A 24,438-nucleotide genomic window follows, 5' to 3' on the forward strand; every position below is an offset into this window, starting at 1 on the left:
TCTCAATTAATCGATCATTAGATCCATCAAACAAACAATGTAGCCAAACAAACATTGATTCAAAGTAATCATTTAGATTATAATCAAACTGATTAAGATCAAAATGATAATGATCTTGACCTGACAAAATAAAACAAACAAAATGTATAAAATCATTTGGATAATGATCATCACAATGGGCAAAACCAAAAGGTTAAATGAAAGGAGTTATCATCAACAAATCAAATCATATTATCCTCATTGATTTTGAATGAAACAAACAAACAAATGTTGGATTGATTTGATATGATTTGGTGTGGTCTTTTGTGTTGAATGGATTCAACTTTAATTCATTGAATGCAAAATACATGCATTTAAAATCGGAAAGAGAGCTTCAATATATTCATTTGAAAATATGGTTAATAATATGCTAAATAATCATTATCATTATTATATTATCAAACACATATCTTCCTTTCAATATTGATGCATAAATTGATTTCCATTCCAAATATATACAAACAATGCAAATATCAATATTTGAACATTGACCTATGTTTGCTTTGCTTTGCTGTGTGTGTTCTATGAATTGTTGTTGTCGTTGATGATTTTTTCATCATAAACATCAGCGAAAAAACCTAATGATTTTTGTTTTCTCAATTTATTACAATTTCAATCCTATTCAATTGATTTGTCTTGTTATCAAGATCCATTACTGCTAGCATTGTTGTCATCATATTTTTTTAAAATTTTCAAATGTCCATCATCATTATCATATGATTATTATTCAGTTTATATTCAAAGAAAAGATTCTTTTTTCATGTTTGCTTTGTTGGTGATTGTCATGATAATGATGATGATGTTGAATGATGAACGCACCTTTGGATTCTCTTTCACTGTTGCTGTAATAATCATGATATTAATTTTCAATATTTTCATCTTCATAGAAAAGCTTAACATTATGGTATGATGATGATCATCAACTAAACAAACAAAAAATCTCTTCCGCATCTTGTTGTTGATTCATTCACTTATTGATAATGTTTTGAAATATAGGTTGAATGAATTTTTACATACCCATCTTGTGTGTACCGATTATGTTTATTGATGCACATGTTTAGATATTCAAATATCGTGCACATAAGCAAAGAAATTTTGTTTAGTTTTTTCCAGCAACAACAAATCCAATCATAACGTTTTCTTGTTCTTAATGCGGAAATATAATTTTCAATTATTGGATGAGTTTGATACATTGTATTATCCATTCACAATCAACCAAACTTATTGATTGCATTGACACCTCACAGTTTTAGTTTTAGTGAGAAGAAAATTTTGTTTGATTGGAAAATAATTGTCATCAGGATTCTTCATTCAAAATCGATTTGTTTTTGCAATTTCAATCATCAGCTTCATCAAATTTTTTCCCCTTTATTTATTTACAATGAGTTAACCGCCATTCATAATTTGAATGCACGATTAAACAAACAAACATAGCAAGAATTCATTCTCATCCTCATTATTCATCAATTTGCATCCTTTTCAATTATAAACTGAATGAAAATGAATGATGTTAATCATCCTGATGATGATGATTCATATCATGTACAATCAATGTTTTTTTTTCATTTTTTGGTTAATCTTTTTTCCACTCAACCTGTGTGTGTGTGGTAAAAACTGAAAAAGAAGATAATCGATCAATTCACTTTATTCAGTTGCCAATCTTCCGAAAAGGTTTATTAGTTAATGATTTTTTACCGTTTTTCGCATAAAAAACAAGATTGATTTCTATAATTCATTTTATTTTCGAATTGATGGGTAGGAAACTGCTACTTCCTTGGTTGGTTGGTTCAATAACCAAAAATCTAGTAGCATCCTAATTTAGATGATTTTTCTTCTGTTGCTGACACACTCATTGATTGGATTGTAGTGAGTGTCGTCCTTTGAAATTAATTGAATGACAATAAGAATGATGATGATGGTGATAGCATCACCCTTTAAAGATTCTTGATTTTTTTGACTGAATGATAATTGTATGATGATAATCAATCAGGATATCTCACAGGTGTTACAATCATGATGGAGGGTAATTTTTCAGTTCGCCAAAGAAAACTTGACAACTTTTGAAAGGTTCGAATTAACTATTTTTCATCTGATTCATTCATGGAATTCATTCGAAGGGCAATTTGCAGAACAAGGAAACAAGAATGACAAATTCTTATCCGATTATCGGTCTACATCTTAATCCATCATCATCATCATCATCTGAATTAATGCGGGATTTATTTGTTTGACCGAGAAAACAAAATTATATTATCATAATTATGAGGAAGAGAATATTTGCTGTTGTTTGGTTGTTTTCCGTATTGTATAATAATAATGAAGATTTGATTTGTTGTTGATGATGATAATGATTGAATGGGTAAGACATGAAATTGTTTTAGATATAAATCATTGTTCAATATTTGGCTAAATATCATAAGGTCGTTATCATCATTAACAAAACTAAAATAATTTATATACTTTTTTGATATTGGCCTATTTGTTTTTGAAAAATTCTATAAATTAGTATGAATCATTGTTTGTTTGTTGTTCAACATCTATTATATGATGATGACGAGAATCCATTAATCATCGGCAATCCTGAATTTTCAGTATAGTTTGTGTAATGTATAGCAATTTGATGTTAGTCGATGCACACACTGACTTATATTTGGCTAATCTCATTGATTTTGATCTGATTTTGTTGTTGTTTCTGAAATAAAACTACCGTCATCCTCAATATGATGTTTATTTGTTTTTGGTTGGTTGTAAGACAATAAAATAGCTTCATAATTAGCTATTGAGATCTGATGATGATAACGATAATCATCATTATTATCATGAGAAAATTAGTTTAATTGACCCGATGCTACAGCAGAAATAAATCTGACCTTTGTTCGGTAAAAAACTAAACTAAATTTTTCGATTGACTGACTGACCGACTGACTAACTGATTTAGTGAATGAATGGAAAAAAGGGTACCATAATGTGCCATCATCATATTATTATGAATAAGAGAACGAAAAAACGTTTGATTTTATTTTTGGTGAACAAGGATGCAATCTTGTTTATTTTGTTTTGATGATGATTTCATGGTAAACAAACAAAAAGTAGATTAATTAATGGTTGTTTGGAATCCAAATGCCATTTCTGTTTGTGTTACTTTTTATATTATTAATTTTTAATTTTGTTTTGATTTCCGTTTTTTTGTACATAATTACCCTGTTCACAATCAACCCAATGAGAGACAACCTGGAAATGAATTGTGTCAGATTTCTTTGTTTGATTGAATATTCTCATTTTCATCAATAATTTGTATTGCTGATAATGATGATGATCATTATAGAAAGAATGAGTCAAAATTATGTTGAAATTGTTGTTATTGTTGGCGAATGATATTAATTCATGTTGAATGTTGTTTTTCTCGTACCTGACTTGCATGAAAACTCTCAATATGATAATTGTTGCTCTAGTTTTGTTTTGGGTTTTGTTTTGAATACCAATCTTTTCGATTAGAACTAATCAAGGCTAATTGTTTTTGTTGTTGTTTGAATAGCATTCATTCATATCAAAATTTTTCAATAGCTAATCTTGATGTGTGCATATTTTTAGAAAAATTAAAATCCGAAAAGAAAAACGTGCAAAGAAAAAAAGAATGAAAAGGAATGACATTCACATTTCTAAATATGGATTCAATCAATCATCATCATCTGGTGATTTTTGGGGGTCAAGTTCCAAAAACATTTTCGTTTAACCTAAATGTTTATTATTTTTGATTGCATATATTCATTTAGCATCGTGGTTGCTTGGAATGAAAGTTCAAAAATAAAATCCAACAATATGATTCGAATATTGAAACATTTGTGCTTTTTCAATCATCCTCGTATCTTGTAATTCGGTTTTGAAATTGGCAATGTTTGATAGTCGGTCGTCGAATTAGCATTGGAATTTTCTTTGTGAATTGGGAGAAAAATCAAATTCAATAAATTCCTATTAATGATGATGATGAACGGCCTTCAAAAAACAATTGGTAACATTTTTGCTTGCAGATAGATCAGAATACTATTTTCATGTAATTCGTGAGAAATTATATCAAGATGATTATCCGTTTCGAGTAACAACCAAAAAGATGTTTTCGTGAGCAATTTCCTTCTGGTATCCATAGAAGAACAAATGGTTTGACCTTGTGTGATTCTTCATCGATTAGTTGGATCCATATTTCATCACATAAATGATAAATGATGTTTTTGGTTTTGATGAATCCCTGGAATAATGATGATATGATGTTGATTAAGTTATTTACAACTGTATAATTTGTTAGTTAATTCACATTAAATAATATGGTTGCTTTTCTTTTCGCTTGCTTATAATTTAACACTTTTTTGTTCCGGTTTACACCAACATATTCATTGCACACATTGAGATAATGTTTATCGGTTTGATTTGAATGACCCATGCGAAAGATAATAATAATGATTCAATTTGTATTAGCATTATTAGCATAAATGTTTTATCTGTCAATAAGTTGTCAATAAGTTAGTTTTGTTTTTTGTTTGTTGTTAATACTGCTGGTTATGAACAATGTTATCTGGCAGTTGTTTCAATGATAATTATAAGTATGATGATGATATTGTAATGGTTGTGATTCGGAAATCTTATATTGGATATTAGCACTAATCTTTCATATTGTATGACCGGTTTATTTCTTTCTGTTCGTTAATTAGTTAAGTGGTTCAAGGTTGTTGGCAAAAAACCTGGATTTATATGCAGGTAATGCTTGTAATATTGACTGTTTTGAATGCAATATCTATGATATGATTGATCCTTGTTTGATGATAAGTATGATGATTACCCGATCAAATATCCTATTGATCTATTGAGAGATTCAAAATAAATGATAAACAAAAAGCAAGATACAATCTTAATGTGAATGAATTAATTAGTGGTCTACATTAGCGATCGATCAATCAACAATCGTGTATAGGGTATATTGGCAATTATTGGCCATCACATTTCATCGGATGGTCAAAGCTTTAATATTTTTCATCAAACAAACATCCAAATTCAATAAAATGAATTATTTTTTGCCATATTTTGCCCCTAATCATTATCATCGATCATAGATCTAGCTGGAGATTATCAATTATGACTACCCTTTTTTTGTTGTTGTTGCTTTGCATCTTTCCGAAATGAAGATTGGCTGTTTTTTGAAATTTAATGACTAGTGATTCCATGGCGATGGCAACCATAATCATAACTTGACTAAATGGAATTTGCTAATTTTTTTCGAAAAATTAAAAAAACTGTTGATTGATCGCCCTTTTTTTGTTTGTTTCCATTCGACAACATGAAGGCTTGTCTGGATTATTATTATTAATCCATAATGCCGATGCTAAACCAGTTGTAAATACATCCATACTATATGCATACAATGGACTGACATTTCATTATCATCATGATGGTAAACACCCACCGAACAATGTTGCTGTTGAGAAAAACAAATACTTGTTTGATACAAGTTGATTCAATTTTATTTCATTTTTGGTCATCAAAATTTTTATTATAACAACAAGGGTATGTAGAGGTAGGGTTTTTGTTTGCTAACCATCATTTCGGCATAACAAGACAGGTCAGGTAGTATGTGTCATGTCTGAGTTTGTTATTTTCATGACATAATTTTGATGGTATTTGAAATTGTACGACCTTGAGCTTGTTTCCATCACGATTTAGCATTTTGGTGTATGGCGGAATGATGAGAAAAGAATTATGACATGGATCATCAATGAATGAATGGACGATAATCCTTGTTTGATGTTTATGATAGTTATCTTTTTGATCATGTTATCTTTCTTTCCATTTACCCACACACACCAAGGAATGATGATGATCATTATTAAAAATGGAAAATCATATTTTTCCTTCCAATCCAGTAGTATAGTAGGGTAGTGGATTAGTCAGTCAGATTTAGATGAATTGAATTTTGTTGAATTCTTCATGATCATTATTATCGACATATATCATCATCACCATTTCTTGTGACATTTCCCGGAAGATTTTTTCAATCAAATCAAGATTCCAATCGGCAGAAAAAGATCTGTCACTGATAAATATCAATTTTGTTTTTTTGGATTTCAATTTAAAATCCAAAATGAAAATTTGTGAAAAAAATTCCAACACGCGGATTTTATTTTTGTTAAATAAAAATTTAGTCCAAAAACGACACGCACACAATGTGCATTATCTGATTGATTGATTGAATGGATGAATTGAAAATTTATTAATCGTTTTTCGTTTTTTTTTCATTTCTTTAAATTTTCAATCACTTGTTGTTCAGTGAACAGTTGTTATCACCTGTCTATTTTACTTTTTCTTCAAATTTATAGCCCTTTTTTCATTTCATTTTTTTGCAAACAAACACAGATTGATAAATCTTTTTCGTTTGCATATATAGCATTATTCATTTGGATTTCAATTTGTGACTGTTGTTGAAACAAAAAATTGAATTCTTTGTTTATTTGATTTTGAACTTATCGGTTGATCAGAAAACTACTATGAGATGTGTTTCGATAAGATCAAAAACTTATTTTGACAACAAAATTTTCTCCAAATCAATCAGGTTATTTGAATGAGGGAAAAACTCCTTTTTCGCCAAACATGTTTGTTTCGATGAGAAAATCAAAAATGAAAAATCATAATAACCAATAACCTCGCAAAATGATGAAAGTTGACATCAATTTCAGTTTCTCTAAACGGAAATCAATAAATTTATTGATTGAAAAAATATTCAGAACGTGTGAAATTAGCAAGATTTTTTTGATTAAATTTCACTTTTTTCGAGTGTGAATATTATGACGCCCTCAGCTCCGGAAAGGAAAAAATTTCATTTGTTTGATTTGAATGACAAAATTATCATCTTAAATAGTATCAAGTGAAAAAACTTGAAATGTCAACGAATTCATCGATGAGTTTTCATTGACTTTTTCAAATATGAAAAAAGATGATTCGTAACGAAACAACAACCAAAATTGATGATCCTCATGTTCCAAAAATGGAAAGTGTGGCAACGCACAAAATGACAAATATTTTTCTGTGTTGCTTATCATCAGTAAAAAACTGAATCGAAAGAAAGAAACACACTTTACATACACCCAATTTGTTTGTTGAAAGTTTAAAAAACATTGTTTTGGGAATGATGACTAAATTAGTATTTTCTACATACATTTCAATGAAACATTGTAATTTTTTGTTTTGGGAGATTTTCAATTGAAAGTTTAATGAATTTTTCAAGCCAAAATTATTTGACACTGAAAATAGAGATGATGATGGTGGTGCCCAAAACACATTGACAAAATATGTTTTTTGTTTTTTCGTAAGATGTTTTTGGATTCATTTATCACATTGCCTACTGAATTTGATATTTTCAAATTAATCATCATCATTGTGATTATGATTTTGAATTTTTCAAAACAAAAAAATCTAAATATCCACTGCGTTTTGTTGTTGTTCAGATTTGGAAATCAAATTAAATGTTGTGTGTGGATGATACTAATGATGATGATAGTACTAATAATAAACCATCTAAATAAAGACAGCATCCATTGTTTGGAGTGAATCTCATCAATTTCTCTAAATTAATATTCATTGGGTGATGCATCGTTTTTGTTTTTCTAATTTGCAAAAATGAAAAATTGATGAAGGTGAAATGGTTTTTTGTAGAAATCTTCAACTTTCTTGCATGAATTATTAGTTGGATTCGTTGGAAAAAAGCATGATTTAATTTGCTGTGTTTTAAACTTTGAACTTGAACCTTTTTGGCTTTGAATATTTTTTTCCGAAGAAAATTTCAATAAAAAAAGCTGTTAACCATGACTGTGGATTTGATCATGATTAATTCTATAATTAACACCATTGCTAGCTACCTCACACACCAGCCTTACAGACGCTAATCATTTTGTGTAATCCACAACGGGAGTAGAGAGATTTGCAAAAAGAAATCCTTATTTCGATAAACAAGTTGAATTTCCGAGGAAAAACAAAATACATGAACATTCGATTCGACCTTTGAACTAACGGTCAAACACGATTTTTCGGTTTGTTTACCTGTTTAGCATTGATTCAGGAAAATATTTCCTATGATATCATCATCATCAATGTCATTGATGAATTGATCTGTTGGAAAAATGTCGCGTAGGCTATGATTTGTTTCTTCAGTCATCCATTCTAAAATTGGCAATTTTGTTCCTTTTCGTTTTGCTGATGTTGTTTTTAATTAAATTATTTTAATTAAAAATTATCAATTTTGGATTTTCTCCTTGATCGAAACCTATTCAACCAATTCTATGGATGGAAAAAGGTTTTTTGCTGAATGATGTGGATATTCAGATTGTGTATGGATAACATGAATATAATCTATTCAATCATAGTCATCTTTGGTTGTGTTTGAAACATGAATGATTATGAAACAGCAAAAATGTAATCATCATTCATCCATCATCATCATTAGCATTTCATTGATTCATCACTTTATATGTTTATGTTGAAAGGATCATCTTGTATTTCAAAAATCTGTTATTGTTTTGTCTTTTTCAGAAAGATTACTATTATAATATGGGTGAATAGCATCATTATTATGATTGTAATTTGATGGTTGATATTCATATGACTGTGGTGAAACATGTTAATTGAATGTTTTTCAAAGACAATGTTCTATCAATCAATGTTATAAATCACTGAATTTTCACGCATTTCATTCCAAGAAAAAAGGACAAAAGGGTCATTTTGTAGGTGTTGTTGTTGGAATGATGGAAAGAAAGTTGTGTGACAATTTGCTTCATTTTTCTTGCTAAATTATGACATCTCTGTCAGCCTATCTTTTGAACATCATTTTAAACAAAAAAATTTTGATAGAGGTCGCTAAGATCATCAAATCATGTTGTGGATAATGACAGAAAGTTAATTTATCGACCAACCAACCACCACTATTTTAGTTGCATATTCAGATCATATCTTTACCCGAAAGAAATTAAATGATTTTTTCTTTCCACTTCAGCAAAACCAAAAAAATGCTCAATTCTAATTGCAAAGAGGAAGTTCAACTTGTTGCTCTGAAAGAGAATCCAACCACAGATGGACACAGCAAGAGAGAGAGAGAGAGAGAGCAAGGACAAGATGATAATTATTGAATACAATCAATAATAACTGGACCGGTCGGTTAGTTTGTTCTGCCAAATGCACATCAGGATTTGTTTTGCATCTGAATTCGAATGCAATGGACAGAAAGACAAGAGCACCCATTTTCAACAGACACACATTGATTAATCATTCAATTCATCATTGTGTTTGATTTGAATTTGATTTTTGAAAAAATAATGGATATTTCAAAAAAGTTGAATCTTTTCTCCAATCAAATGTTCGATGAGAATGTTTTCGACTCTTTCGATAACATTAATATGTATGACCCTCCCTGCCTTTGGCTGTATTTGATTGATTTGACATTTGGCTGAATTGAATTTTTGTTTGTTTTGTTTTCCTATTGACATTGATTGTTCGGTCATTTTCTCCAAAATGCAACAGTTATCCCCTAATGAAATTAATTAACTTTGTCGACATCATAGGGTAAGATGAATGATTAGATATGTTGTATAAAATTAGCATTTATTGATTGCATTGAAAATCAATAATTACAGAGGATGTTAGCAGCGATCGAGTGAACAATTTGTTTGACATGCGGAAATAATATTAGAAAATTTGAATTTAAAATATTTTCCTTTTTTGTTTGTTAATTCGACGAAAAACTAACAAAAAACCTTCATCATGATGATGATAAAACTACAGTAAAGTCATTTTTCTACTTTTTTGATGCCCAGAAAAGATATATGCAGAGAAATAACAACAAAATTGACATACATCAAGAATAACCATGATGTTGATCAACAAAACAAAATCGGCAAGTTTTGATTGCAACTAATTAGATTCATATCCTCAATTATTCTCATGATAATCATTCAATTGTTATCAACAGATAACAATGATCTAATAATCTCAATGTAAGTGTTTCGTTATTTTAATTTATATTTGAATAAATTTTCTAGGCTAGTCATTTTGAATTCTTGCAAAGACTGGTTGCATATGATTTGGATAATCTGAATGGTGGAAGAAAAATTATTTGATGTTTTTCTAATGTGCTAAACATGAATCGTATTGTCTATTGAACCGTTCTTTTCTGTTCTGTTTCGAATTGTTCAACCAACAACAACTTATATCCTACTTTTCATTCATCCATATCATTATTAACCTATTGGTCGGTTCTATACATTGGTCCTATCTGGAGATGGTACCCAAAAAAACGGTAACATAACATAAAATGAGAGAGCGAAACAATGGCTTGTTGGTCAGGATGATGCCGTTTCCACAATCGCAACAGAGAATTGCGAGAGAATCGAAATAGGCCAATACCTCAACGAAAGAACCGAAATTGAATTAGTGGCAATTGTCTATGATTATGTTTGGCAATCTTTTGTTTAGTGATAATCCTTGACCATTGAATAATGAATTAGATTTGCATATAATGCTACCATTAACATTTTGATCATCTCGTGATATTCAGATTATCACCATACGATATTTGTGTTTCATATCAAAAATGAATCACTCACTGGATCTTATAAAATTGAATCTGTTATACTAACTTATCTAATGAAAACATAGTGTTTTGGAGCATTGGATATATAATGATTATTCAAACATTCATTATACATTCATATTCAATGATGAATTGATTATTTCAATTTTAGTTTGACCTATGTTTTTGTTTCGCTAAACTACTTTCAATGACCACATGCTATAAAAAAGGTTTGACACTTTTCTACCTATTCGCAATTTTTCATTTATGCAATTCAGTTTTTGGCATTATTGCCTATTGAATCATCAATGATGACACTGAACATTTTCATCCATAAAATAAATCATAAATTGGTTTATTAATGAAAAATTTATTTGATCAATGAAATAATTGTTAGATTCAATAATTATTGAAATGGATAAATTTTGTACGACAAATAAATGATGGTCAAATATGAATATGTTGCGTTTGTAAAATTCTTCATAGGTTTTTGGAGTCAATTTCCACATTCAGGGACATTTACGCTCGACTTGTCCTTTTCCTTCTTCTTCGTATTCTTGTTTGGAAACCCACATTTGTTGGAATGAATTCTGAAAAGAAAGCAAATCAGAAAAAATCAGAGCGAAAATATGGTTATCAAAGAAATACCAGCGAAGCCAATATCGATCCACCAATCCAAGAAGCATAACGACGTTCAGATGTTGAACTTGGAATAATCAATTTATATCGCATACTCTGAAAACAGATTCAAATTCAGATTAGATAGGGGAGTGCATTGGATATGATAATATAGTTACCGCAGGAGTTTTAGTCGTTAGATCCCGATTTAATCGATCAGTAAAACCACTGATCAAAGTATTACCGCCAGTAACAATGACTGAACCATGTAAAGATGAACGTACTTCAAGATCACATAATCCGATACTTGCAGTGACAATCTGTGACATTCCCATCACCGTGGATGTGATGCCTTTGATCTGCGTTGTATCGAACAATGCTTCGGGAATCAAAAAACGATCCGCCGTCAAATCCATATTGTAGCCATTCGGAAATTCATAATGTATGGAGGGCATTGTCTCGGCAACATCTTTCGTGTAAGCCGAATCAGCCACTTGTAATGCTGATGCTTTGAAATCATGAATCGTTTCTTTGATCATATAGTTACGCCAGGATTTTGTCAAATTATCGGCAATGTTTGCTCGTTTTGTCCAACGTGCTGGTTCGCCTTCCTTAACAATTTCTTTGGATGCAATCATGCAATAGGGAACGATTTCAATGTTTTTGTCATTAAAATATTGTTGACATTGGTTGGTGACGAAATCTCCAGCCAAGGGTGATTGTATGATGGCCTGTTGAATAACGTAGCCATCATGCACAGGAACGGCCGATGTTTGATTTTGTCCAGAATCAAGTACAACACCGGTTGCTCGTCCATTGGCAAATGCTGCTAACACGGCATTTTTAACCAGGAAAAATGCGGGTATATTGTATTTTTCAAACATTAATTCGCACAATTTTTCACGTTTACTACGAGCATTCCACGATGCCTCGGAAAATAATACAGGATGCAAAGATGCATCGAGATTCAAGTGTTTTTGGTAGATATGATCCAACATTTTTTCGAATAGATCCCAATTGTCAACTATCAAAACGACATTCAATTTTCAATTCGATAGATTAGTCATGATAACTTACTCATTCCATCCTTTAAGAACGTTGTCAATTCCATATGAGATCTGGGACTTTTAATACCCGGAGTATCGAAAATGTATCGACGTTGTGATGAATTGATGTTATTAGCATTGGCATCATACTGAGAATCGATATCCATTTTATTATTGGACTCGGATGGATCATCAATGTAACCGATTAATGATGGAACATCGGTTTTTGGACAATCTTCACCGGCGAAACCGGCGCGAAATGAATGATGACCAACATCGAATACCAATGCGCCCATTTCATCTTTTCAAATTCAAAATTAATTTCTATTCGAGAAGATGTTTTCAATTCAAATGAACTCACCACCACCATATATGCCGCCACTCATGATGAATTGTGAATGGATGATTATGCGATATGGATCACAACAAATTGGATAAAAACTTTTCAAAAAATCTTTTGTTTGGAAAAATCGTTGTTTTTCTCTCGACTATTTCGACCGATATTGGCGCACCCAAACAATCCATGCACGCGCGCTTGCCACAATTTTGAATTGACGATTGAATTAATAGACTCCATTCGTGAATGTTGCAGTTTTATTTATTTAATAAGTTTTGTATGCAATTCTTAAGGGGACAATTTTAAAGCGAACACATTTCTTATTTAGCAATTACAAGGATAACAATCTAGAATTTGGTCTGTGATTCGACAAACGTATCGTCGATAGTTTGGTCGGAAAATGTGAGGCGTTTTGATAGTTCGCTCCATATGGTTCGAATAGTACCAGGTTCGGGCGGTTTTTCGTTGGATTGATCGATTGAATCGTCATCATGTTCGGAGAGTGTTTGCGATTTGGTCCTGCTGTTGATAGTTCGGATAGCGGTATGGATGCGAAAATGAACGATGGCCTCCAATGTATAGCCGGAATATGTTTTGGCCTGATCCAACCATTGCCTAGCTTCGGTCAGCAATCCTAATTTGAGATGGTTGAGTCCCAGTTCGAGTGTAGCTTTCGGTATGAGATAAGTACTCGATTCGATTCGATCCTTGCTGCAAAATTGAATCAATGTAAGGATATGATGCATTATTCTTGCAATGACTTACCATTCTATTATTTTCAGAAAACATTCGTTCGACTAAAGAGAGAAAAAACAGAGTGATTAGTTGAATGATTGGCCATGAAAGAAAGATTATTTGTTACTTGTGAATGTTGTTGAAGGTGTCTGAGACACATTCCTTTGAGCAAAAGACATCGACAATAATCATCTAGTGGTTGATCGGGTTCAGACAGTTTTTGTTGTTCAATTTGTTCATACTTTTCCACACGCTCTATGATCGGATTCAACAGATGAGGAGTCTGACCAATGACGGCGAATATATTCCAGATGTACATGTACTCCTTGCAAATGTTAACAAGTTAGAGATCAAACAACGAAAGAAAGCGAGCGACGATACTTACGATGGCTGGCAGGACCAATTGTTGGTCGTGGTCGAAATATCGTTGCGATTGAACAATGGCGAATTTCTCGGCTGGCACTGTTTTGCCCGCAAACCTGACCCGTAGTTCTGGTACTCGTCTATAATGGCGGAAAAAACAATATGAAAGAAGTGCGTGGAATGTTACGTTAGCTTACTTGAGCAGTTGCGATATTTCTGTTTGCAACTCGGGCCTATTCTGTTCGACCATAATCATATAGAGAAATGTAGCATATTGATATGTATAGGCTCCGGGTGACCATTTGCATTGTTGTCTGAGAATGTCGGCACATTTGGAAGCATTAATCCAGTCACATTGAACTCTGTATTGGTTGAAGTGAAACTCGTTTACACATCAAACATAATAAGTTATATAAACATTATAGCACATACGCATAGCACCAGAGGAGTTCCCAATGGCAAATATTGTGAAATTGTTTCCATTCATTTTGCACGGATATGCATCTTGTCAGTGCTTCGATTGCTTCTTTCAATCTGTCCGGTTAGTTGTTTTTTGCGACCAAGAAATAAAAGAAAAAAGGCTCCCTGCAATCAAAGTTATGGTTAGGCATTATTAAATGAAATGTGATGTGTGATCACATACATCCGGATGTTGGGAAAGGCCATAATCAAGGCATGTATCGACGCATTGCATGTCGCCATCGCCTAGACCTAAATTGATTGAGTGATTGATAGAGTTGTAAATGGGACACGAATAATGAAACCTACCGAAGATATGCTCGACATAACATTGATATGCCAACATTATCAATACGGCCAACGGACGACGAAGTCCATTCTGAAGCAAAGTGGATGCTTTAAGTTCTCGCAAACCTTGTTGTCGATCGCCCGAAAAGCCAACAAATTCGAGCAATTTGAGCACTTTGGATGGCATATGTGATATCATCAAATTGAATGTTCCGATGCCTAATCGAACACCGGATTCAAAGTGAAGTCGGGAGTATTCACTGCCCCATTCGGTTCGATTGTTGAGGATGTAGAAACATTCCCTATGTTGAGCGAATTATAATGAATGTGAGATGAATGAATAGGAATTACTTGGATAGCAATAGAATTTACTTGTATGATTGATAACAGGCTCGGATACGGAATGCACCGCGAACCAAATTCAAAAGATTTTGATCTTCGAGGAAAGTCATCAAAGCAGTCATCAATAATGCTTCGGCATAGCATAGTTCGGCATGAATTTGAACTAGGATGTGAATGAAGCAAAAATATGAATGTCATTTCGATTGAATTGGTTGTGTTTACCATCAGTGTAGCTGTTGTAATTGGGTCTCCAGACCAGTTTGGTCATCGAATAACGCTTTTCCCGCTGACAGACGTCCATACAGTTGCGGAGATTGTCCAACGCTGTTTGAATTTCTGGTCGCTCGAGTGTGAGACATCCTTTGAGAAAGGAAAGTGTTGCTTTGCCCAACGCATGATAGAGGCTACAATGGGACCATTTTTCTGTTCCTTCATAGGCTTCGTGGAAACGATTGTCCAAGGCCAGATGAAGCAGGCGATCAATATCGGCCAAAGATTCTTCCAATGATGGTCGATCATCATCATCGACAACATTGGCAGTCAAATCATCATCGCTGGAATGGGACGATACAGATATGTCGGGTGAACAAGTCATCTGGCTGGAATGACCACTATCACTGTTGGAGATGTTTTCGCTGGCATCTTCGAATTCATCTTGTTTGTCATCAACCGAAATCGTGGACAATATGACATGATTGGGATTATCATCGATGGACAAGGTGGCCATTTTGCCGTTCAATGTTTGTTCACTGATTCACCAGACAACACTGAAACAAACTGAAAAAAAACGATAGTGTAGTCACTTTGAATCACTGCAGCTTTAGTTATCTCCACTCTGGTATCGAACGTTGAACCGTTACTGTGTGTGTGTATGTCTGTATGCGTCAACACTACAGAGATTTAGGCATCCGTTTCGAAATGAACATTGTGGCAAACAGATTCGAATGTGAAAAGTCTCAATGTTCAACGATGGCCATGTTCATGCGATTATGAATGGTGAGTGAATAAAACAACTTGTGGCCATTTGGAAAGAGAGAAAATTGAAAAAAGCAAAGAGTTTGAATGGACTGGCCAAATATGATTGGTGTGTGTGTGTGTGTGTGTGTTGGTATTGGTCACATCACAATCATGATGATTGGTATGAAGTTTTTGTGAAAGGGAAAGGCAATTGAATGATCAATCATGACGATGATTGGTCCTCGATTGAGGATAAAAATGATTGTTCCCTATAATGTGATTTAAATGCGAAACGAAATTAAATTTTGAAACATTCAAAATGGCTAAGGTGACAACGATTGGCAAATGCATCACATTGTTTCGAAAGTGCAAATTATTGATTTGGCTTTTCGTCAGGCTATTTTTACTCAATTGTGTTGGAAGCGAACATCCCTGCAATGAAACATAATTTCCTTGATAAACAATTCACAGAGCAAGGTGAACGACATTGTTGAGTTCTGAATCCAACATTCTCCAAACAATATCAGTGTTTATTGATCAACTTTACAAGATTCGAACATGGAATAAACAAAGCAACATTGTTTGCTGTTTGTTCCATGTCGATATCCAAAATGATTATCATCATCATCAATTTGGCTCAATGTGCAATGGCATGCAGGAAACGAATACAAGTGGAACAGTGAAGATGAAAGATGCCAAGCAAAACCAATACAAATTGTAAATTCAACATCAAAACGAGTTTTGCCACTAAACAATTTTCAATGAAAAGTAACATTTTCCGGCAGTGGCCGATATCCTTATCATCAGCAACAACAACAATGAAAGACAACCAAAAACATGATGGGAGTATGACCTATTTCCAGCATTTTGCTTGTCTTATCGTTGTTGACCGTATCGGTCGCTGAACTCTATTCATTCATTCATTCATTCAGTCAGTCGGAGATGCAAATGCTGCCTGCCTGGTTCGAAGATTCAATATAAACATCAACAACATTAGTGGATGCCCAAATGAAACTGAAACTGGGATTATCTGCTGAACAGGCAAAACAATGCCCGATGCATATGATAAGGTAGTCAGACAATCAAATTGTTGTTGACCACACTTACTTGTGATGATTTCCCAATGTTTGGATGCTGTTTTGCTTGCACAATATTCAATGAATGAAGGATAATGTCATTACGATTGAATTGCTCACTAAACTGAATGTCTAACGATTCAGCAACAAAAACATTGTGATCACACTGTGTGAGCATTGAGCGAATGCATGCATTGATTTTACGAACAACTATAGCTATGAGTGTGTTGTTGTTTTGTTGTCTGTTGTGAGTGTGTTGTGTGTTGGATCTTGTTCCAGCCAAACAAGGTTGGATTGGTTCCCATGGAACAGCGCGCACATTCCCTCCTGGCATATTTAGGCTGTAATGGAACAGTTCCAGTCTATTATTATGATGAGTAAAAAGAATTTCGGTTTGTTTTGGTGCAACCACATCCACCAATAATGCAACAACAAATGAAACCTAGCGTATGTTTTGATGGATGTTATGAATCATTTTTGAATTGATCAATTGCATTGTTTTTTTGCAGAGTTCGAAATCGGAATGTGTAAAAGTGGTTGTTCGATGTCGACCGATGTCGGACAAGGAGAAGGAGGAAAAAGAGTTGAAAGTGGTGGATGTGAATTGTGAACGCGGTACTATTCAATTGCATCGAGTACCGATGCCGCCCCCATCATGGCAACAGCAAACAACAGTCAACAACCATAATGATGATGATGATGTCAAGATTTATACATTTGATTCGGTGTACGATTGTGATTCGAAACAAGAAGAAATCTATGCCGATGTTTGTCATCCACTAGTCGAATCAGTTTTGAATGGTTTCAATGGCACTATCTTTGCCTATGGCCAAACTGGAACAGGCAAAACATATACGATGGAAGGAGTGGCCCATGATCCGGGGGTTATACCACGTTCCTTTATCCATATCTTTTCGCATATCGGTCGTTCATCGCATAAACAATTTCTGGTCCGCAGCTCATATCTAGGTTTGTTGGTCATGTTGTTTTGATTTTTGGTTGAAAATTTGGTTTGTTATCATTGCAGAGATTTATCAGGAAGAAATTCGAGATTTACTGTCGACAAACACCAACAAACGACTCGAACTGCGTGAGCGTTCTGATATCGGTGTTTATGTAAAAGATTTGTCCTCGTTTGTATGCAAAAATGTGACCGAGATTGAACGCGTTCTGGCCAAAGGTCGGCAAAATCGAGCGGTCGGTGCGACCAATATGAACGAACATAGTTCTCGTTCGCATGCAATATTCATGATAACAGTGGAACATATCGAAAAAGACAGTTCGATGGCCACCGAACATGTCCGGGTGGGCAAATTGAATCTAGTCGATTTGGCTGGCAGTGAACGACAAATCAAAACGAAAACGGTCGGTCAACGGCAAAAGGAAGCGATCAAAATCAATCTATCACTTTCGGCATTGGGAAATGTCATTTCGGCATTGGTGGACGGACGATCCACCCATATACCTTACCGAGATTCGAAATTGACTCGAATTCTGCAGGACAGCCTCGGTGGTAATGCTCGTACGGTGATGATGGCCAACATTGGTCCGGCCGGCTATAACTATGAGGAAACATTGATTACATTGCGATATGCCAATCGGGCCAAAAACATCAAGAACAAACCACGTGTCAATGAAAATCCCAAGGATACCTTGTTGAAAGAGTTTCAGGCAGAAATCGATAGACTGCGTGCACAACTCGAGGAGAAACGTAAACAGAAATCGCGACCATCATCTTCGCTTACCGCGTCGACAACAGCGGCCGAGCAAATCGATGTGGAGGCTGTGCAAAAATTGCAAGCGAAAATCAAAGCTATGGAAAGTAAGATGCTGGTCGGCGGCAAAGACATTGTCGACCATACCAATGAACAGCAACGGCAATTGGAACAAAGAATGGCCCAGCTACGTGAGCAACGACAACGCGAAAGACAAATGTTGCGGCAATTGGAAGCACACGAAGAAGCGACACAAGAGGTGCGCGAAACATTCAGTTCGCTGCAACAGGAAGTCGAAATGAAACGCAAAAAGCTACGCAAAGTTGTCAAAGAATTTCAAGTAAGGGTTTGAATTGGTTTTGATTGATTAATAGTTTGGTTGGTTGTTTATATAGTCAGTCAACTCGGAAATCCGCGATCTGCATGAATCGCATTCGGATGATCGACGAGAATTGGAACGCATCTCTAGCGATCTGATTCGGGATCTGAAGCTGCGATATCTGATGATTGATAATTTCATTCCGGAATATGAAAAGACAAGATTTCTCCGCAAAGTTTACTACGACGATAATGATCAGGAATGGCATCTGAAAAGCGAATCAATCAATCAATCGATGATAATGAGCGAAGATGAACAATCACGACCTTGTACGGCATCATCAATCTATCCGGATCAGCAAAACGGCGAGAATTGTGCAAAAATGTTTGATTCTTATTTTTCCATTTCATTCAAGCGCAACGCAATCGATGAACTGGGTCTGTACATGCCCGAATCGACTACATCCAACTATATCCATCATGATGACGATGATGATGATGAGAGTGCCGAAGACGATGATAATGTACAAATCGAAATTTTGTAAGTCTATCTCATAGGTGTTAATGACATTATAATGTTTCATTTGTTGCTTCATTTCGATCCAACTATAGTGATTTGGTGGAAAGTGGCGGCACCGAAAGCAAGAATCGTGCAAAGACGGCCACCACCACTGCATTGCGGAATCGACATGAATCGACCAACGAATGGTCTAGCATTGGATATGATTGGAACCAAAGAACTGTTGGTCGTACACCACCTCGAATGCGGCGATCATTGACTGTGATGGATAACTATTTTGATGACGAAAATGAATGGCACGACAACGATGGCGGATCGATTGATCATATTGACAGTATCAACAGTTTTTTCGATATCAAACGTGCCAGCACACGTAAGCAATTTACCCGACAACAACAACAACAACAGCAGCAGCAGTTGAATTTAAACCAAAGACCGGACACCGCTTTTCCAAGAAGTCGAGGTTTGGTGCCCAAGTAAACCAAACGAAAGGAATGGGTGATACATTGGCCATGCTGATCATATTGGTTCTAGTCTATTATTCCGTTTTTCGAGATTTGTGGTCAGCCATTCGTCCACTTTGTTAGTGACTTGAATTTGGTGGCGGCGTCCGGTGAATGAAATTTAGTTTGTCGATCATTCTCAAATAAAGAATGTTATTTACTCATTGCTTTATTATAAATAGAGAGAGAGAGAGAGAGAGAGAGAATGAGTGCTGGTGTTAGGTGTTGGGCATGCATTTAGAAATCGAGTTCTTCATCCAGGCTCGAATCTGCCACTTGGGAGATTTCAACACCTTCATCGCCCATTTCTTCAAGATGTTCGCCACATAGTTCGCAATAAACATCTTTTTTGTTGACGACAATTCGATAGCATTGCTCGCATAATATAAACAAGCATCTCTCATTTGGACAAGCCAGCATTTCTTCGCGTTCGTAAGCTTGATGACATCGGCTACATTTCAGCAACGGTGAAGCATTTGCACCAGCCAACAGCATATCCATGAAGTGGAAACCACCGTGGGCCTTATTGAGTCTTTCTTGTTCAATTTGTTGCATTGCTTTTCGACGAGCATAATATTGCCTAGTAGCTGCTGGATTGCTTTCGATATTCATGAGGGTATACATGCTGGTGGGGATAATAGTATGAATATCTATCAATATCTCAGCATGTTACTATGTTACTTACGCATCCTTTATCATTCGTTGAAACCAGATTTTATTGTAGAGATAGACAACACGTGAATGGCTTGTATTGGGAAAAAGGTGTGCACAAATGGCTCCACGGCTACGACTTATGTATGGCCGCATATATTTCCAAAGCAACAATAAAAAGAAAAAGACCGCCAGTCGCCGATACGGTTCCCAATCGATTTGCGATGGCGAGGGCAGACATTTTCGAATATCGAGACGAAATTTACGATATTCTAGCACAAACGTTTCGGTATCGAGAAAAGTATTTTTGCCCGATGCCTTGGTTCTATTAATGAATTGTAGAATGGAAGGAAATTGTTCGGGCAATAACAGATCGTAGATTAATGATAAGATTTTGCCCACTTGCGCAGTCACCGAATACATCATTATATCGAACAATATGAACATGAGGCAATAAAACATTAAAGCAAAATCGACGCCGAACGATTGGACTGCAGCATTCATTTCTTCGATCGTCAATATTGGATCGGTGCGTCGAACATACATGAATTGTTCGAATAGACCCAAAGGAAATAATGATTGTAGTCCGCCTTTGGCCACCATTTCTTCATCATAGGCAATCAATTTGTCGGTTATGTAGAAATTGTCGAATTCTCGACTACGTCTGAATTGATACATATAATAGAGGGGTCTATTGAAACAAACGGATAATATTAGTCTATTGATCGATGCAAAGTGTACAATGATAGTTACGGAAGGAATATCAATGCAAACACCGATATTACATAGAAATGGACCATGTAATTCACCAAACTGATTAAATATTGCAAATAGGAGTGTTTCTCGTAAACTTCGCCCAACGAATCGAATATGACCGATTTAATGGTTATGTTTGGCTGGGAACTTTGCCAATTGTAGTGATAATTTGATTGCAATCTCACTGTGAACCAACTGGCAATTTCTCTGCCAATTTTTTTCATCAGATTCACTACGAAATCCTTGACGGGAACTATGTCAGTAAGTGTATGGGTGAGTGAACAATCATCATACTATCTATTCAACATATTACCGGCAACGTTATCGATAAACAGTTTGGGAATGGAAAATATTGGAACATAGCTGTGTATCCACACCAACCATTCGGCCACCTTTTCAATTGGTTTCAAAATAAATTCTTTCATGCCTAGTTGTGGAAATGTGATTAGTGATTAGTGATTAGTGATTAGTGATTAGTGAATAGTGATTAGTGAATAGTGATTAGTGAATAGTGATTAGTGAATAGTGATTAGTGAATAGTGATTAGTGAATAGTGATTAGTGAATAGTGATTAGTGATTATTATGCTTACGTTGGAGTAAATTTTGAATGGATTGAGCGTACCATCTGATCCAATCGAGAAATGCTTTGAATGGATTGTCGAAAGTGAATCGGAAACTTTTTTCTCCTTGCGAATTGCGAAAACCGTAGGTGAACGCTTTTGCTTTGAAGCGTCCAGTTTTGCGAATATTGCATTTAATGCAAGCGGTTAATATTTTATAGTTTTTTTCGATATTATGGCGAGTGACAACATGGATTTGAAAGCCAATGGTACTGAGAATGGCACCGCGCAATAGAATCATCACACTGCGAGGAATCAGAATCAATGCAAACCCTTGTGCTTTGCTAGAAAATTGAGGCAATACTATGGTAACGATGCCCATCACTATCACTAACAACAATGTCAAGCTCTGAAATTTTTCAAACACATATACCTGAACGTAAAAATAGATCAAAGTATAGCTAACACCCATCCAAAACAAACAAAGACGTTTGGCAATGTCATTCTCTTTCGTATTCTCTTTCATCAATGCCGACAAAAACCGCAATTGATGCCTGAGGAATAGGTATTTCAGCAGATCAAGATAGCTGTCGAATCGACCTTTTTGTCCATCATCCAGATCGTGATCAAAATCGCGTGGCACAACATATCCAAGTTTTTCTTTTTCTTCCAATTGTTGTATTAGTCGTTGTTTTGCTTTCTTGACTTTGATTGCTTTCAATTTTCTAATATTATACCAGATACTCAGACGGCGAATCACTCGCAGAGGAACATTGATGAACGAACTTAGTATGGCACCCATTCTTTGTTTCGAAAAATAACAATACTGTTTCACTTCAACAGGCAAATATTCATTATTTATAATGCAATTGAAATAGTTCCAAATCGAATTCGATTAACCACAACAAAACTAATGAAAACATTCTAAATAACCGGCAGCAATGAGTTTTGTGAGAGAAGCAAGTCTTTTTAATTCTTCTCTGATTGGGAAATGTGGTTGCCATCAAATTGGACATTGCTATATGGCATTTCAATCATAGTGATCATTCAGATTGAAACCATCCAAACGACAAGCAATTCAACAAAAAGAGATGTAAGTATTGTTAGTATTGTTTGGTTGTATTATTGTTTGAATGTTGAATTTGTTAATCAAACACAGGAAATCTGTGAAAGTTTACGCGATAATAGTGCAAACAAATTGAATATATTGACAGTGGGCAAAACAGCCAAACGACTAATATTGATAACAAACGATTTATATGTTTATGATATTCCAATCGATTCTTTGCACTCGGCTATTGATAAATTGTATCTTCATACTAAGCCAATACCAATGAAGCAGAAATATCCAGCTCTTTATCATGATGAAAAGTTTAAGGATATTAAGAATGAAATCTTCACAGCATTCATCATGACTGATCCGGACAGTGATTGGATTTGTCTAGTTACCTCAATGAGCGCCCATCAAAATGGTGTCAACTACGATATCGATAATTCGCAAGTAATGCAAGGAGGACACTATACTGGACATGATGATATTGTACTAATTTCAACAAGCGAATCATGTCAATATTATTCATTGAGGTCAGACAATAGTCTTTTAATCAATCGTTGGCAATGTATTGAGAGTAGACGTTTACGTCATACAGTACATATTAGTCCCAAATCTGATGATTCAGCCATATGTCATGATCAAACCAAAACTAAGATCACCGTAGAGAGGATAGGGCGGCACGGAATCAAATGTCGTTCGGGCATTCCGGTCCAATGGCCAATATTGAAAGGATTTGTGACTGATAACAAATTCTATTTATTTGGTCATTCATACATCTACATTTTCGATGAAGCAGTTTACAATAATCAAGGTGAAGAATATCCAGTGCAAAAAATTAGTTTCGATTCTTTCTTCAATTGTGCGGGTATTATTCCACCCAGTAATGTTATAAGCAAATCATGTAAGTAATAAATGGGACATTTTTTTGTCAATGAAATCAATTCATTTTTATTGTTTGCTTTTTCAAGATTTTTACTGGATAATGGGGGCAATTATATTGTTACTGGTGATATTATTGGCAATATTGTGGTGTATATTTGTGGCTCGTGGTCATCGAAGAATGCTGTCATTTTTAAATGGAAAAACTGGTCGTTCCGGTTTCGAAGAGGGACGAAGTAAATTTAATTTAACAAAAATATCGACAAATATTGCCACTACAAGAAGTCGTAAAAGTACGGCACAGCAAATCATCCAACCTGTTATGGTTAGCAGTCGTGGAAATCATCGATCATTAACCGGTGGATCAGCGCACGTAACGGCACATACTGGCATTGATCATGATAACAATGGTTACGCCAACACCACTAATCCGAATCTATTGAAACGTTCAGCAACACGAATTCCGAGCAACGGTCGTCGAGATGGTGAATCGAAAATAAATCTAACCACTTTAATAAAACATATTTCATAATTTTTTCCAATTTTGATTTTATAATTTAATAAATGTAGAGAAAATTACTTATGTGCCTATTTCGCTTGCATTGTAAGTTGACGAAAGAT

The 24,438-nt window shown here is 34.6% G+C and overlaps 5 protein-coding genes and 1 long non-coding RNA gene across 6 annotated transcripts; 3 read left to right on the forward strand and 3 right to left on the reverse strand.

Annotated features, from left to right (window-relative positions):
- The first annotated feature begins 9,499 nt into the window (after window positions 1–9,499).
- On the forward strand, window positions 9,500–10,727 carry LOC142646043 (uncharacterized). The gene is made up of 3 exons (XR_012847062.1): window positions 9,500–9,633; window positions 9,705–10,064; window positions 10,136–10,727. It is a non-coding gene; the product is annotated as an uncharacterized LOC142646043 (long non-coding RNA).
- A 251-nt stretch (window positions 10,728–10,978) lies between these two features.
- On the reverse strand, window positions 10,979–12,809 carry Bap55 (Brahma associated protein 55kD). The gene is made up of 5 exons (XM_027345075.2): window positions 12,665–12,809; window positions 12,335–12,604; window positions 11,437–12,281; window positions 11,288–11,374; window positions 10,979–11,229 (listed from the first exon to the last, which is right to left on the reverse strand). Exons 1-5 carry the CDS (start codon window positions 12,687–12,689, stop codon window positions 11,149–11,151), a joined length of 1,308 nt encoding a protein of 435 aa, XP_027200876.1. The 5' UTR covers window positions 12,690–12,809; the 3' UTR covers window positions 10,979–11,148.
- Window positions 12,810–12,883: 74 nt separating this feature from the next.
- On the reverse strand, window positions 12,884–16,508 carry LOC113794898 (tetratricopeptide repeat protein 39B-like). The gene is given in 11 exon segments (XM_027345052.2): window positions 12,884–13,351; window positions 13,406–13,437; window positions 13,503–13,700; window positions 13,761–13,878; window positions 13,936–14,100; window positions 14,171–14,265; window positions 14,267–14,323; window positions 14,382–14,449; window positions 14,507–14,787; window positions 14,858–14,990; window positions 15,050–16,508. Coding segments are annotated over 11 exon segments (2,016 nt in total). The 5' UTR covers window positions 15,555–16,508; the 3' UTR covers window positions 12,884–12,987.
- A 376-nt stretch (window positions 16,509–16,884) lies between these two features.
- LOC113794877 (kinesin-like protein KIF3B) lies at window positions 16,885–20,080 on the forward strand. Its single transcript, XM_027345029.2, has 5 exons — window positions 16,885–17,307; window positions 17,370–17,829; window positions 17,888–18,915; window positions 18,971–19,434; window positions 19,506–20,080. The coding sequence occupies exons 1-5, from the start codon at window positions 17,284–17,286 to the stop codon at window positions 19,891–19,893; spliced, it is 2,364 nt and encodes a 787-aa protein (XP_027200830.2). The 5' UTR covers window positions 16,885–17,283; the 3' UTR covers window positions 19,894–20,080.
- On the reverse strand, window positions 20,053–22,686 carry LOC113794887 (DC-STAMP domain-containing protein 2-like). The gene is made up of 5 exons (XM_027345040.2): window positions 21,915–22,686; window positions 21,637–21,750; window positions 21,321–21,576; window positions 20,602–21,258; window positions 20,053–20,541 (listed from the first exon to the last, which is right to left on the reverse strand). Exons 1-5 carry the CDS (start codon window positions 22,684–22,686, stop codon window positions 20,154–20,156), a joined length of 2,187 nt encoding a protein of 728 aa, XP_027200841.1. The 3' UTR covers window positions 20,053–20,153.
- A 150-nt stretch (window positions 22,687–22,836) lies between these two features.
- On the forward strand, window positions 22,837–24,396 carry LOC113794908 (uncharacterized). The gene is made up of 3 exons (XM_027345063.2): window positions 22,837–22,977; window positions 23,044–23,839; window positions 23,907–24,396. The coding sequence occupies exons 1-3, from the start codon at window positions 22,876–22,878 to the stop codon at window positions 24,347–24,349; spliced, it is 1,341 nt and encodes a 446-aa protein (XP_027200864.2). The 5' UTR covers window positions 22,837–22,875; the 3' UTR covers window positions 24,350–24,396.
- Window positions 24,397–24,438: the final 42 nt, after the last annotated feature.

Source organism: Dermatophagoides pteronyssinus, unplaced genomic scaffold (genome assembly GCF_027571235.1).
Source record: "Dermatophagoides pteronyssinus isolate colony J.1.1.1.1 unplaced genomic scaffold, Derpt_VIB-CSIC_2022.12 sq0041, whole genome shotgun sequence".
In the NCBI taxonomy this organism is placed as follows: Eukaryota; Metazoa; Arthropoda; class Arachnida; order Sarcoptiformes; family Pyroglyphidae; genus Dermatophagoides; species Dermatophagoides pteronyssinus.